General features: G+C 40.4%; 1 protein-coding gene across 1 annotated transcript in view; it reads right to left on the bottom strand.

Moving 5' to 3' along the window:
• LOC117947855 (cadherin-4-like) overlaps positions 1–17,194 on the bottom strand; it is a 236,135-nt gene that overhangs the window by 8,686 nt on the left and 210,255 nt on the right. The window contains exons 10-13 of the mRNA XM_034877202.1: positions 14,702–14,887; positions 11,301–11,557; positions 5,521–5,663; positions 914–1,153 (exon numbers count right to left, since the gene is read on the bottom strand). Of these exons, the coding sequence (XP_034733093.1) occupies positions 914–1,153; positions 5,521–5,663; positions 11,301–11,557; positions 14,702–14,887 (826 nt within the window). The remainder of the gene's footprint in view (positions 1–913; positions 1,154–5,520; positions 5,664–11,300; positions 11,558–14,701; positions 14,888–17,194) is intronic.

Raw genomic sequence — 17,194 nt, 5'->3', positions numbered from 1 at the left:
TGGAAAAAGGCTGCAATGAAACAAAGAGTGAAAAATTTAAAGGGGTCTGAATACTTTCCGTACCCACTGTATGTTTTTTTCATTATCAATATACATGATTAGGCACGGATATATACAAGATAACATAAAAGAGTAAAATAGTTGTATACTGTAAAAACAACACTTTTGCTGGTTTTAAATGAAAAAAAAAACAACGTTCAACAACAACAATAATAGAATCACAGCAAAATTACAATAATTGATTTTGGTGGGTCAGAATATAAAAAAATTGCTAAAGATTGGTAATACGTAGATTAATTCTGCACAGTGTTTTGCTACACATGTACAGTGGCTTGAGAAAGTTTACACACCCATGCTAAAGTTGATTAAAAAGATGAAAATAAAATTGATCTTAATGCCTTAATTCAAAATAATTTCAAAATCTAACGTTTTAGGCACACCAATTTTCTTTGTGAATGAATAATGTTCCTTCTTAAAATACAGGGGGCATAAAGATACATACCCCTATGTTAAATTCCCATTGAAGCAGGCAGATTTTTTATTTTTAAAGGCTAGTTATTTAATTGATCCAGGATACTATGCACCCTGATAAAGTTCCCTTGGCCTTTGGAATTAAAATAGCCCCTCAAAAAAATCCCCCAAAATCTGCCTGCCTCTATAGAAATGAACATAGATGTGTGTATATTTATGCCCCCTGTATTTCAAAGAAGAAAATCTATTAATTTACAATACATTATTCATTCACAAAGGTCCTTAAAAGGTTGGATTTTCCTAAATGTTTTGAGTAAAGGCTTTTAATCAACTTTGGCATAGGTGTGTTAACTTTCTCAAGCTACTGTTTACAGTGGCACTGATCATAAATTAATTTCCATAAGTTCTCTAGTACTGTTGTTCTACGCTGACACCTCCTCACCACTGATCCGAGAAATTGTCCAGTTGCGTCGGATGCTGGTGGGAAAGTTGGGCAGTTCAAAGACAAAGGGTCCAGCGTTGGGGTCTGTGTCAGCATCAGCGGCAGTGATGTTAACACCGTGGACGTTCTTGTTCACCCGCTCACAGATCTGAGACTCTCTGGGTATGAGCGTGGGAGGGTTGTCATTAATATCTATCAGATAAATCTGCAGCGTGCCTGTGCCACTGGCTGCAGGAGAGCCTGGGAGCAGAGAGAGGAAAGAGAAAATAGTATCATGATGGGAGGAAAAGATGACAAGAGAAGACATTTGCAGTGAAAGGGACGATTGAGAGGGAAGAGAGACAGGAGTTGAAGGCCAACACAGGGAAAGCAAATAGGAAAGGAAACTATGTCTATTCACAATGGTGATGTTAGAGGTAGGCATGCTGTAGTAGGACCTTGACAGAAATACTTTTGACAGTTGTGCTTTCCAGCTCCTCTTTTAGCCTCGGAGCCAAATTAAACCATCAGAGTCGATCCAGAGGCAGGCAGAGCCCATCCAATCACATATAGACGGCTTAGGTACAATAATGATGACTGTAACACAATCAAACAAGTCCTTGTCTGTCTGTATTTACACATAACTAGAAGGGAGAAGAAAACCCATCTGCCTGCAATTTAAACAATGGATTTCTAAAAAGGTAAACGGGGCATTCTAACCAAGGTGCACATCTTATATGACTTATATGTGTTCATGTGTTAGGATTATATCTGTATGCTGACATACACAATTATTCCCTGCTCACACATAAACAGTGATTGGAATAACGGCGTTATGAAATGACAGCGTTACTTTTTTCAGTAATGAGTAATCTAATTGATTACTCTTCCAATCTTAATAACGCCGTTACCGTCACAGCCAAAAAGTGCGGCGGGTTACTATATTTGAAGCAGTTTTTTTTCATCAGACCAACTATATCTCTGAGCCCAGAGGCAAAGACTTTTTTTCTTCCTTGGTTAGTGGGCCGTGCACGAGACAAGCGCGTCAATGCTGACGATAGGATGAAAAATCTAATTGTAAGCCAATCAGAGGTAGAGTTGGGCGGGTGTTCATAAGCACGCTTAGTCGGACACAACGAACAACACAAGCGAGTGAGTCAACGAGACACAGGTATGGCGTAATGACGTTTTCCGGCTAAACATTCCCACTGTTGTCAGAAAACATAGGCACTATGACTCTAGAGTGGCTACTAGCTCCAAAGCTAATCATTGTCACAGCTCACTTCTCCCTTACTCTATCACACACACACACACACACACACACACACATACACCGGCTCAACGCACACACCAAAAGTATAAACATTAGGGCACTTAAGTTATGTAGTGTATACATTTATTTATTTTTGCTATAGCGCATAAAAAGCATTATTTAATTTTGCCCACTTGTGGCCCTATATTTTATTATATATATTTGCTAATACAATTATTTAAGAGAGATAATATACCTTCATTATCATCATTATTCTGTGATTTTGAGAGGGTCAGATTAAGCCAAACTACATATTTTTTGTCTGCTCTCTTCTGGGTAGTTTGAAGTAAGGGGACCCACTGTTTTAATCCTGCAGTCTTCAATTGTAACTTAATGTGATCAAATTGGCCTGTATGTATAAATAATGTTAGGAACCTGTTACACAGCAGTTTCTACACCACTGGATTGACATTTTATATACGCATTCAATTTCAGCAACAATCGTGTTGTAATTACAGAAGTTGATAATTTGGCATGTGATATTCTCTTTGATGATCCCCATACACTTTTCACCAATGTTGCTCAGTCCATGTACCTTTGTGGAAATTATTATTGCAATTGGAGAAAGTCTGATAATACTGTGGGCAATCCCTGCAGGTGCTGCTTCACTACAATATTATCAGCCTTGGATTGTAATAACATGCACTGGTGCTCACACAAACACAGACAGACAGACAGACAGACAAACAGGCACGAGAGCGCACGCGCACACACACACACACACACACACACACACACACACACGCAGACACACCCCTCATCTGCAGACACAGTTGTAAGAAACAAGCCTTTTGCATTGATTGAACAGAGAAACAGACAATCAGCAATTGGAAGTAAAGAATAGACACTTTAAAGAATGAGAGAATGAGATAGAGTGGGGAGAAGAATGCTTGAATGTGTATCTGCAGTATGAAAACGTGGCACGGAGAAATCTGAGGAAAAAAAGAACTCCTAGCAGTATAAAGCTCAGAGCTGTTTATTGAGTGTGTCAGGGGGTGACTACCCTTAGCTGCCTCCAATTACGAGTCATTTCCCCGCCATGCCCCACTGGCTGAGCCATTGGATGGAATCAAGCGACCCCAGGGCCCATCTCCGGGATGAGATAAGGGCGATGTAATTTACAAAGATTTATGCAAAGCTGACAAATCTGCCAATTAAACCTGGCAACAGAGCACAGAGACACAGTCTGGGACGGGCTCTAAGTGAGTCCATGGACAGTTTTAATTCTGTCTGACTGCTAATACTATGATAAACATTGTAGATCACTGGATACATTTCAACTGATTGAAAGGCTCAACAAGTGATCAGTGGTGGATGTGGCACAGTTTCAGCTCAAGTTTTATAAATAGACATAACTAATAATCAGTCTACATATTTTTAAAGCCTGTGTTTAGGTTAAAGTTGCCCTTCTACACAAACATGTCCCCGGGAACATATTTTGTGTTGAGGATGCTGATAAATTTCAAAAATCGAATCTTCCTGCAGGCTTTCTATACCTCACTAGAATGGCATGAGACAAGGTAACCAAGGCATTTTTTCCCCAAAACAATGTTACAGAGTTCATGGAGAAACTTCATTCCAGCACAGTTATAAGATACGTGTGGCAAAGCACCTTTAAAGGTGAAATTGTCTAGAGACTATTTAAAAAGACACTTCATAGATTGACTTATTTCTCCTAATAATAGACTATTCACATAATAACAGCTGCTAAATTCTGTAGCAACACTTTTAACCAGGTTAAATAATAATGTTACTTTTTTTTAAATATTGTCCAAAGGTTTAAAAAAATGTAAAAGCTATTTAAACCAACATTTTGTTTGATTGTCAATATTTCAACTTTAGTGGCTTTTTGGACACATTATATGCACATACATACTTCATGTACAGTACATTATTAAATGACTTAAAACACTTAAAACATGTTCATATTGAAGCATATGTGTGGTTTTCACACACACACACACACACACACACACACACACACACACACACACACACACACAAGCTTTCCCGTTCTGCAGCTTTGTTAATCCCAGCCATGTATGGGGGACATGTGGAAGCAGCTTGCCACAGCTGATAGGAGAATTATGTGGGTTTTAACCAGCTAAATAAATAATTATGTTTGTGTAAATTCCTCAAAAGGATTTGTATTAACTTCTTTTTTTGATGGTGGCTTAGAGATGTGAGGCATAGTGAAAAGACTTGTGTCAAGTTAACCACACGTTCTTTGACAAGCACATAAACAATTCCATAGGTGTTTGGAAAGGAAGACTCAGAAGGGTCTAAGTCAGATTGGGACGGCGGGCAACATAAAAATACGTTAGTAGTAATACAAGTGCACTTCTCACCATGCAGTCACCAACTCTTCATGTCCTGTCCTACTAGCCTACTATCCTACTATACTGTCTCTTAGTACTTCTTAACATAATCCCACTCATGTTATGATGGCTGGCACTCCAGCAACACCCACATAGTCAACCTGATGTACAGACAAACAGACAGACACACAGACAGACACAGACACACACACACACACACACACACACACACACACACACACACACAACTTTAACTGCTGGCTTCTCAGGTTTTGGACTTCTCACAGCTTCAATATCAGCCAAACACCGCAGTAACACGAGGCTCTAAACTGTGCATTATACAGAGGTCAAATGGAGAAAAAACGTCTTCTTCAAGGAAAATGACAAAAGTATTGAAATAAAAAGAAGTCCAGGAAATGACAGGGAAGGAAATTAGATGTTTGTGTAGTTCAAACAACAGGAGCGAGTCAACCGCTAATCCTGCTGCCTCTTCCTTTCCCATCAGCACAGCAGGTTACACTTTATGATTTCTGACCTTGTCAATCATCACCAAAATGGAAAAAAGGTACAGAAAACACCCATATGAATGCTCGCATCACTGCATTTCAAATAAGAGCATTTTTCACATATGCTCATGCCTATAAATACACCAATGTTTCAATGCCTGCTTAACTTAAGGTAAACACACCAGAGCACTGCAAGTCACCGATAAGGCAATTTGTGGAGGAAAATAAAAAGCATTCTGTTTTTACTTGAGAAAAAGCACTCACTTCCACTTGAGAAAAGGGGAACTTATTTGTCTGCTGTGATTGAGTTTGTGCTCAGGCAAACTTGAGTTTTAAACTTTGTGGCAGAACAAATTATATATATATATATAAAAGTTGGAATGAGGATATACATTAAAAAGAATAAAGGATGGCACACAAGAAGCAGCAACCTTGATCACTCTGATTTTAAATAAAAAATGCTCACTGATAAATATTAAAAGAGGTCCTTACCATTGTCTGTTGCCAGGAATGTGGCTTCATATATATTGTTTTTGACATAGATTGACTCCCGGTCGAGCATTGCAGTGGTTACAATCTGACCATTGGTTCTGTTGATGGACAACCAGTCAGCAGGGTCGTTCAGCTTTGAATACCTAAAGACACACAAGAACAAATCAATGGAGCAGTTAGCGCTAGCGTTTCCGTGTTTACAAGCAATTCAAAATTTTCTCTTGCGTCTGTGCATGCAAAGATTGCCGGCACAAACACACACTCCCAAAATCACAAAAGCCTGACCTTCGCACAGTTTAATTCTTCATTGACTTATCCTCCAGAGCCTGCTGCCTACAGTCAATTCCTCCTAATTTTTTACTCTTGTGTACCAGGCATTGAAGTCAATTACCTTCCTTGTTAAGCACTGCTGCAACTGCCTGTATGTTGCTATGCATACTTAATGAAATGTTTGCTTATGCTGGGGAAGGCTGAACTGACTGTCAGGGTTATACACATGCATGTTTTAGTGTAGTGCTTGTATGTTTGCAAATGTCATGGTGTGTGTGTGGGGAAGCTGTGCATAGGGCAAAGACAGCATCTTGGTGTTGATTGTCAAACAGGAAAGTGGAAGAGCAGGTGGCAACATCCCCTGGGATATAGGATAGGGAAAGAACAGGGGATCATCTCCAGGATTGAATCCCAATCTCACTCTGATCTAACTGTTCTTGTGTCTCGGGCATTTGTTGCTTCCAGCTCGTTCCACACTTTCAATTCTATCAGATCTCTCTCAGCCCAAGCCGCCTCACCTCATCTTGCTGTGCTTTTGTATTCATACATTTTCTTATCCCTGTCTGTATCTTCTCATCCTCGTCTCATTCCCTCTGTGATGCAGAGTTCATCAACTGCCACCTCCTCGCTTGGTTGCAATCTTGCTTTTGTGTGTGAAACACCATCTGTGGACGTGTGACACCTTGGCCTCACACAACAAGGTTTATACATCAATTTGATTTCATTTACTGAATGTCAGTTTGGGCAACACGACCATGTTATATAACAAACACTTCTAGCTTTTAAATCCATTCAAATTGAAAATGGAATAGACTTTAACCTTTCTTTAATATTTATTCAATTGTAGTGAATTTATTGTCAGTTTACAGCCCACTTGTTTATTTGTGTTTGGTTAAATATTGCAAGTACATTTCTACTTACATGGAGGAGAAGGAAAGCTTGGAGGGGTGGGTGGTGATAAGTAGGGGTGGGGGTGGGTGGGAGCTGGACAGAGACTATAATCTCTCTCCTGCAGTTAGCGAGGTGGGATTTTCCCAGCAGGCAGTGGGCTTGATCCCAGGCGTAGCGCAGTGCGGGTAAGGGGATCACAGAGATGACATTCCCACACTCTAGACGGTTTCACACAGGCTAGCCAAGCCCACCGCCACTAACTGGGAGACTGTGAAATCACCACCAGGACTACAGTGAGTCCATCACAGTGGGACTGGGATAAAAGAGTGAGGAATACGATCAGTATTGGGTGGGAGGGAAAAAAAGAAACAGGGAGAGGTAACATTCGGAAGTAGCAGCATGGTTGTATGATCTGGTTTTAATATTCTCATTAGGACTGACTTGATACCTACAGCTACTCTGTGTCTAACTGCATCTCTGTTGGCTTTGCCTTGCAAAACTGAGTCTCTCCATCTGGGCTGAGAGAAAAAACTGTTGTCTTTCCAGCGGAGGGCAGAAAAACTAGGGCCATTCTTTCTGAGCAGACACAAATTAACGGGTAATTAAACATGGAAAAAAAATGCTATAAAATGTATGAATAGTTTGAAATTTTGGGAAATACGCTTTGTTTTCAACGGTTAGATAAAACCCATTCATCTATGTATACTAATATAAAGCTAGAGTCAGCAGATGATTAGCTTTAGCATTAAGATGCAGAGCCAAAGTTAAAGTCCAAAGTTAAAACAAGAGTCACTGAATAACACAGCATACTGTATATTGTGTGTCTTATCCGTCCACAAACAGGAGCCTGGAGTCCAAGAGTCTGCTAATGGCCGGGCGACCTCAAAATGACAAGTGACTAGTCTCGGCCAAGAAATAGCCCGGCACAAGTCCCCTCAAAACCACTACTTGCTGTCCTTACACAGTTCGGTTTGTGTACAAAAAAGAATAACAAAAAACTACATATAATGTGTTAATTAGCTTTCATATTTCTTTGACTGTCAGGGTTATACACATGCATGTTTTAGTGTAGTGCTTGTATGTTTGCAAATGTCATGGTGTGTGTGTGGGGAAGATGTGCATAGGGCAAAGACAGCATCTTGGTGTTGATTGTCAAACAGGAAAGTGGAAGAGCAGGTGGCAACATCCCCTGGGATATAGGATGGGGAAAAAACAGGGGATCATCTCCAGGATTGAATCCCAATCTCACTCTGATCTAACTGTTCTTGTGTCTCTGGCATTTGTTGCTTCCGGCTCGTTCCACACTTCCAAATCTAGCCCGGCACAAGTCCCCTAAAATTCACTACTTGCTGTCCTTAGAAAGTTTGTTTTGTGCACAAAAAATTAAATATAATGTGTTAATTAGCTTTACAGGTGTCAGATTTCGTTAACCTCTTGACAGAGCCTGGCTGGATGTTTCCCCTTGCTTCCATTCTTTATGCTAAGCTAATTATTGGCCAGCTCCAGCTTCATATATAGCATACAGACATGAGAGTGGTATCTATTTACTTATCTAACTTTCAGCAAAATGCATAACTGCATTTCCTATGAGCAACAAAAAATTAATACCATTTACCTCCACTGTGTTGTGGAGGATATCTCAAAACTTGGAAATAAAACCAAAATGATCTGCATGGCTAGAAGACAACACTAGAAGACAAGTATTTCTTGGGTAATTTGGATTAACCTACCCTTTAAAATAAATAACAGAGACAAATGGGGGAAATAGAGAGTGTGGAATATAGTTTTTGAGAGCAAAAGGGTTTTTTCCTCCATAATGGGCTATAAAATACAACAGAACCTATTCTTTCCTGTGTGGCTGCATGCTCTCTGATGATAAAAGCCTAAACAAAATGGTTTGTTCACAAAGCAAAATGTTCTGTCCACCGCCACACTTTAATTAAGTCTCCTAAACAGCCCTCAGTGCAGATGTAATAAACTTTATATGAAGCACATAAAAACCTGGATGAACAGTCTTTGCAGCCAAGCTAATTTCCGACACACTGAATAGACAATCCACTGCATTATTAGCTCTATTCTTAAGGTAAACTCCAGAAAAGTTAAGGTCAGCATGCAGTTGGCTTTCACTTTCTTTCACTTCACTTTTTCTGATAGCACTCAGTAAACAATAGGGCTACTCTGGCCATTAGAATGATGATTGTAAAAATTGAGCTTTTTCTTTACACATCCCAACTGTCAACAACATTATTGTGGGCAATTGGCAGTCCCCATCTCTAACTTTTTAATGAAGTCCTCTGCCAGTTTTTTGTTTTCTTAGAAAGGTATACAGTCCTTGTTTACTCTAGTGCTTACTCTGGAATTAAAAATAATCTAGCTTGAATGTCATATTTTGTGTGAAAGTAATTATATTTTCCCATGGCTTATTTTAAATGCTTTTCCTCTACCTGAACGTTTCTCTCATATGGTTCAACTGGTTGGTGTGTGAGTATAGCTGGATGTGTGATTAGACCTGGCAGGCCAGTGATCTTAGCAAGCAGCAAGGAAGGGTATGACATTTATTTTTCAAACCCACGACCCTGAGGATGAAAAATGCATGTCTTAAGCTTAGCCAAGGAGGTTTGGGTAATCATTTATGCCAGTGTCTCCAGTCCCATGTCTTGACCTTACTGGTCGGTGTCTGACAGGTGATGCATGATGCTTCTGCTCCTGTTCACATTGCGTCCTCCCCAATCCCAACAGGACACTGTCAGTCTGTCCCTCCTTTGATATGCACCTCTCAAATTCAAACCTTGACCTGGTGTCAGCTCACCATCTTCAGCTTCTTTCCGCCTCCCTCCACAATCCATAAGGTCTTTTTTCACCTTACTTTCGACTTTTACGGCTCCCTCTAAATCTTCTCCTTGTCTCTCCACCATCCATTTACAAAGACATATAGCTCTTTGTCATATGCAAAGACATAAGCCATAAATTACACATAACACAAACTGTGGTGTCACATCTAAATGTCCCCCTATGCAAACAGATGTCAGCTAACTATTTGATTGATTAGGTTTTGAGATATGCACACTGAGATCAGTTCTGTGTAATGCAAGTTTGAAAATTAAATTATAATAGGGCGATGCGAACACTGTACAGGGCTTTAGCTGATTGGCAAGACTGAGCCTCTGAATTTCTTTTTCTTCAGAATAATGCGAATTCCAGAGATGGAGGGAACAGCTGTAATTAGTGCCTTTGCATAACTCTAGAGTAGATACCTTTTATGGGACTGGTGTAAAGCAGGGGAATTGACAGTGATCCTATCCAGGTGGATCCTAATGAAGGAGGTGGTGGATTTGTCTACAGTCCTGCTTCCTCGCGTGGTGAGGGCAGAGGAAGGAGATTTGGTTTGTGTTTGTGTTAAGGAGACCGTGACAGACCACAGCGTGCTTTTAATAGGCTAACTTATTTCTAAGAAGTAAAGTACTGCAGTCTTGCAGGGGTCTTTAAAAATAAGGGAGGAAACAAAAAGGTCAAAGTGAAGAGAGAGAGAGAAAGAGAAAGAGAGAGGGAGAGAGAGAGAGAGAGAGAAAGAGTAAGAGAGAGAGAGACCGACCAGCTGGTGACTTTTGGTGTCTTCCTAAATTATAATGTACACCCAATTTACTCTCATTTGCTGGGAAATTAGCTGGGAAATTTGTTTAGCTCTTTTCCCCAGAGAAAGGGAGTGTAATGGGAGAGTGTAAGGGGTTGGAAGGAGGTTGTATTAATGCCACTGCTGTGTTATCAACTCAATTGCAGCACTATACCGTGTCGGGTTATAAATTACACCAGTACACTCACTGTAATCTATAAGGACATTCTTCATGTGTCCATTAATGGAAACACACCTAATCTGAACCTTTCTCTTTGGAACATCAATACATAGCAAAGTGTAGTTAATAGATTACCTCTAAATCTGAAAGGCCATACTGCAGTCACTGCTACTGTCAAGTTGACAGCAGAACTGACAAAAGGCCTTTTGGTCATTCAAAGGTTGGTTTACATTTAAAATCCGGGGAGGCTTAGCACACAGAAAGAACACTGCAGGTGGACATAATGCTGTGTCAGGCATTTTGGCTCAAGCCAGCTGTTCTTTTTATTCTCTGCCCCTCCCTCCATCCTGTTCTCTTTCTCTCTCAGCTTGTGTGTGTGCACCTGCTTGTATGTGCTCATGAAATCTACAGAATGCACGTCTTCTGATTACCCCAGAGGCTACTGCCCCCTATTAACCTTACCCTCCTTACTAAGAGTTCTCCAGTGTCTCATAAACGTTGCACAGTAAGACTTTGAGAGATGGGTGATGCCAAAATATAGTCCCCTTATTGAACTTTAACCCCTAACTACTGACATGGAACCTATCCATTCTTTTAGCATTCTGTAAATGCATATGGAGGAATTTCTGCCAGGCTTTTACTTACAACTCAGCTAGCCAGACAATTAGGCATTATTTTTCTGGGTCTAGAGACCTTTCATATGTAAAAGAACTTAAGTAATAGGATCTAAATTATTTTGCAGTAGAATACATTTTAACTAATTGCATACTACTAGAATGTCAGATTTAGCCCAATTAAGATTCCAGATTTATTGTAGTAACTCAGTACCTGATTGTCTGCTGCATCTGTAGTCGGTCGGGATCGGAGGCTGAGAAGGTGGTCAGGCTGGTGCTAGCAGGGACGCCCTCCTCAAAGCGGATGTGTTTTGGGTTTGTGGGGAAGTAAGGGGGTTCGTTGACGTCCTGGACAGATATGGTGACCCCAGCTGTGGACTGAGGAGAGGACTGGATTCCACTGGCTAGGTGGGCCTGGTTGGACACCACCACCGTCAGCATGAAGGCACGGTTCATCTCAAAGTCTACTGGCTGGAGTAACGAAGGAAGAAGGACATTATGTGAGAAGAGAAATTTTAATGGAATTCAAGATTTGTTTTTGCTGGATTTCAGCATTGGCTGTGTATAGCAATGTTTCACCAGTACCTTAAACAGGTATATTTTAACACTACAATATGTACATTTGGGCTTCTATATTAGAATTTTTTCTAGTTTCACATATTTTGTTACAAGAATCCCACAATGGTGAATATCAGCAATTTTCTTTAATTATACAGCAAGTAGACACAATAACATGAACACCTTTTAATACAATCCCGTACAACCACATCTCAAAGCCTCACAAAATATCACAGAATGAAAAACTACATTTGTGACACAGTCTGAAAAGAAATTGGGCAGTTAAACTTAATATATTTAAATGGTATTTCTTGTGTGAGTATTTATTGATTTATCACTGTTCTGTACTGTATTTATCATGCCCTTCTGTGTATAAACAATTTTATCTTACCTTTTCAATGGGGTAAAAAAGATTAATCTTTATGTCAAAATAAATATTCTTTACTTGAAGCTACAGTCTTAATTGTTGATTTACAGGTAAAAAATAGAGCCTTTCCTCATTTTACGGTCAGTGATTAATATCATTACTTTTTATGAGCAAACAATGTCTAGTATTGAAGCATATATTACTCTGAATATAGTGTGAAAACTCCTGTCAACATTTCTCTTTTGTGGCTGGGGAATATGCATTGAACCTTGTTGATGATAAAGGACATAATAAATGAACAGATGCCGTGTCTAGTGTACCCCTGATGAATTGGACCCATATTCTCTCTAAACACACACACACACACACACACACACACACACACACACACACACACACACACACACACACACACACACACACACACACACACACACACACACACACACACACACACACACACACACACACACACACACACACACAGAGAGAAAAGAAGCAGCAGGGCTTATACTATTCATAGGGTGCTGTCATGGCTCTGCATTTTGAGTGTGTGTGTGTGTGTATACTCTACAGGGGTTTTTACCAGCTGAGCCTAAACCAGAGTGACAGTTCTGTGCTCTCCTAATGAAGACTACACGGTCAGGTTCAAATGACAACAACAACAAGCAGGGACATAAAAAAGAGAACAAATACAGTGTTGGTAGGTCCTGCTGGCACATTTCTAAATAGGCGGGAGATGATTACTGCCGAAGGCTAGTGTCTGTGGTGTTTGATGGTGATGTTAATGATTTTGAGAACATCTGTATGTTGCATTGCTGGAGTGTTATCAGTGGACAGTGTGGCATCACAGCCCCCAACTTAATCAGGCAGCACGGTCAACAAGGGCACTAGAGTGTGTGTTTGTGTATGTTATGTGGTGTTACAGTTTGTATGTGTTTGCAGTATGCACGTAGATACAAGCACATAGGTGTGTATTGGTGTGTGACCCCATTAGTGCATTGGGAACCTATTTACAGACAAAATACGATCAAGGCTCTTTGATAAACAGCCAGTGGTATTCAAAGCACGGGGGGGGGTCAAGACTATAGCTGTAGGCTAGCTAAAGCACGCATACACACTCAGACACACACCCTGAGGAAAGCCAGAAGGTTGAGAGGTCAACAAGAAGGCTTCCATCTTTTGCCCATGAGCCATCCCATCTTCCATCTCCTCTGTATCGCTTCACTCGTTCCTCTCTTTCCCTCTTACTTAATTTGTACTGCCGGACTCTAACTTCCCACCCCCTCATATTCTCTGAGTCTGCACCTCCCAATCCTTAGGAATCTTTCTTTACTTCCCCTGTCATCTTTCCTGTTTATCATAAGATGGGATTTACATATTGTAATGACTCATTCAAACCAAGCGGCTCTGTTTGTGTATTTTCATGCATGCTTGTTTGTCTACTGGCTCTACTACTATGCGGCAAAATGAGAATGTGTCTCATAAACTCCCCAGAGAGCAGCACAAATGTGTGACATGTTCTGGTTAAGAACTCAGCCCTTGTTTACAGAAGAGCTCAGGTCAGGATATTGGCACATACCTGGGTGTCGACGTGATCCAATGTGTCTGTACTAGCAGCCGCAGATGCCTTAATAAAAATAAGAACGCCAAGGTAGCGCCTTCTAATGGCTTCTTGACTTTATCTGTCTTGAGTCTGATGTTAACCATTCCGGGTCCCTTTTCCCGGAGCAAGCTAAAGCCCCTCTGTTTACTTGTTGAGACGGTCTGTTTCTCGTTTCTTCCCAGGGGGCGTCCTGTCTCTTATTTTATGATTTCCTGATAACCTCCCATGGGTCTCTATAAAAGCTCATGGCTACCCGCGTGGCTGCTGAATTTTACACCAGGGAGTGAGAGGAAGGGATTATAAAAGGCAGTCATCTAGAGATAATGAAGAGAAGCAAAATGCCAATGCTCATTGCTTAGGGTGCTGTGGGAATTACAGGGTGATGTTATTGCTATTTTATAAACATTATTGTAGGCTATGAGAGGTAATTTGGAAGAGTCAGATATATGAGGAGAATACCCCTGGGTCCTCAGGGTCAAATAAATAAGTTATTTCTACATGCAACATGATAAGCACATTTATAGTGAGCCACTCATTGATGATTGAAGAAATACAAATGCTGAAGGGCATTCAACAAGACACACATCTACCTACTTTACACATAGAATTTAAGCTGAATATCATACAGAGTTTTATTCTGTTGTCTATTTCCTGTCTTTTTTCCAGCAAATAGGTTAAAAACCTCTCGACAACCTCCGTCTTGGAGGTTGAACACACCCGGTTGTTACAAGACATAGTTTTGTTGCTGTCATTTGCCACAGCAGCTACAACATTATGAGTGTATAAAAAGCGTTGCCTTTGTAATTGAGAAATCAATACCTAATTTGCTACAGTGGCCAGCCATTGTGTTTAAGTCTGTGTGTGAGTGTATGAGCTGTTTCTAAAGGACGTAGCAGCCTCCAATCCCTCATTTGGACATAAGGGGGCATATGAAAGGCAAAAAAAAAAACATGTCCATCATGTCCCTTTTTAACCCTGTAGTCGAATATTATAGCTTGTGCTTAAGTCTAGAGGAGATCAGACAAAAAAGCACAGAAAAAGTGATGACAGTTTTAACATGACAAAGTTCTGATAGTCGTCTTACCTTCACCACGGTAACCATGCCATCGTTAGTGACAGGGTCAGTGCGGATAGTGAAGTGCCCAGATGGGTCTCCACTGATGATCCTGTAGATGGCGTTCCAGTTTGGCGAGTGCGGTTGGTCTGCATCAATCACCGTCAGATTAGCCACCACAAGATCCACTCGGTTCTCTGGGACCTCACCGGAAAACTGCAGAAAGTAAAAAGTTACTTTGTGATCTGTTGTTTATGTATATAAACCCTGTCTACAAAAAACTGCCCATCTCTCATTTCCATTTTTGTCTTTATAAAGTCAGTCCTCCATTCAGGTTTTAAGGTAGAGTATCTTTAATGATCTCGCTGTTACCACAGCTGATTAGTAACAGAACAGTTTCACAACAGTTTCACACCAGAAAGCACCTGACGCAGGGGTGTTGTTCCAGTTCCAGTGCTTTTTCTGCATTCCCAACACCGGTCCTTAATGTGAAAACATATTTTTTCATTTGAAAACCAGAGTGACAAAGGAGAAAATAATGGATGAACAGAAAGGAGCCAGCAGTGGGGAGGGTTAAAACAGCTGTTTGAGTGTTTATGACTGGCTTTTAGTCTTCCCCTTGTTGTACAAACACATGTGCATTGTCCTGATAAGCCTGATGAGGAGTGAGCCGCTGTCTGTCATATGTCTGTTATGGTGGGGATTGATCAAAGCTGTACAGGCTCAGGGGATAAAGCCCATAAAGTCAAACCAACAAATAGCAACGACTACACCGCTACACTGTAAAACACAATTTGACCGCAGCCCCACCTACACGGACAACCCATCAACTTGTAACCAATGACGTGGAGTCAGAAGGTGAGCATGTTGACATGTCTTCCCCTCATCTGGAGGCAACAGGCATGTAGCATCATACGGATACCGTGTCACCATGGGTAACAGGCGTGGAAGAGCCACTGAGCCGCTTATGTGAGTGTAGGATATCAAAGAGCAAAGCCCCAGACCAAACACTCAAACAGACCATAATACCCTGCCTGGCAACCCTCGCATCACCCAGCAAACAGCCGACAGCAGCGGGCAGATTAGGGGGCTGCGTCTGGAGAGCTGTTCAGAGACTCAATGACATTCTTAAGACAACAGACAAGTCCGGGTGGTCCTGATGCACTGCCTGCATTGGATAAGTAGGCAGTCTGTCGTACGTTTGTGTCAGACTAAGTGTGTGTATGTGTGTGCTTAAGCGGTTTATTACTGTGGTTTGGTTCAGGGACTCCCTGATGCCAATTCAATAAAATAAAACTTCAGAGATGGCTTTTGAGCTCCTAAGGGCCCTTGAGCATCTTCTTTCACAGCGGCAGCAGCAGCACAGTAACAAGTAAGGACAAGGGTTAACCAGACATGATGGGAGACTTTGATAAGTCCACCACAACTCTTATTATCAATACCCCAGTTTACTGACGTCAATACCCCAGTTTAAGACGTCTTCGCTCATTAGCTCTTTATAGGGTGGATAGGGTTACTTGAGGCATCCAGAGCTTGAGTAATAGAAGTATTGTTTATTTTTCCCATTGAAAATCTTACATGGCAGTTTTTTTATTTGCTACACATAAAAGTATATCATCAGTACAATCACTTGGGCTAATTAATTTTTAGACGGTTCACTGCAAGTAATGGGGAAATTTACAAGATGTGTAAATACCAACTTCAGGAGGCACAGGAAGTCAATTATGAGTCCTATAGAATTTAGCAGTAACTACCCTCCAGTGACTGAAATTAAATCATCTGTGCGTTCAAAATGCAATGGTGTAGTGTTCAAAACATCCTTGAAATCTAAACTTTTGAATATTTGATCTGCTTTAGATACTGTAGTATTCAACTTTTCAATTGTGCAACATACAAAAATAAAGCAAATAAAAATTGTGGATTGCAGTGGATGTAAGCATTTAAGGACAAAATAGCATGTCTCTGCGAATCTGAGTATTTAGGTTGCATAAAAGAGTTAAATGTTCAGTAGGTAACCCCTATAAAAAAACTTGTCACATTTGCTGAAACTTTTGCTAGCCCTTGTCTCAGGACCAATTAATGTTTCCATAATGACTATCCAAAATTCTGATACCATTAAACTAGAACTGAATGTATTCTTTTAAAGGGCGACTGAGCCTAAAATGTGTAATGTATTCGGATATACAAATGAAAACAAGTGACATTAATAATGAATGTTCTGTGTTTTATTTAGCAGAATACCATTGTGTTGTTCTATCTGATATTTTCTATATTTGTAAGCAGATCTTCAATGCTGTATTCTGATCAATTGCAAAATCTTTTTTTTCACAGATTGTCTCATTTGCTACTGTAAGGACATATTAACAGTTTTAGCAAATATGACACAATTTCACCAACTGAAAATGTAACTTTCAAATGAGAATTTAAAGTGAATTTTGTTTTCTTCCATACAGTGGGTACGGAAAGTATTCAGACCCCTTTAAATTTTTCACTCTTTGTTTCATTGCAGCCTTTTTCCAAAAA

Source organism: Etheostoma cragini, chromosome 7, assembly GCF_013103735.1.
Source record: "Etheostoma cragini isolate CJK2018 chromosome 7, CSU_Ecrag_1.0, whole genome shotgun sequence".
NCBI lineage: Eukaryota > Metazoa > Chordata > Actinopteri > Perciformes > Percidae > Etheostoma > Etheostoma cragini.
This window is presented reverse-complemented; position numbering and strand designations above follow the sequence as displayed.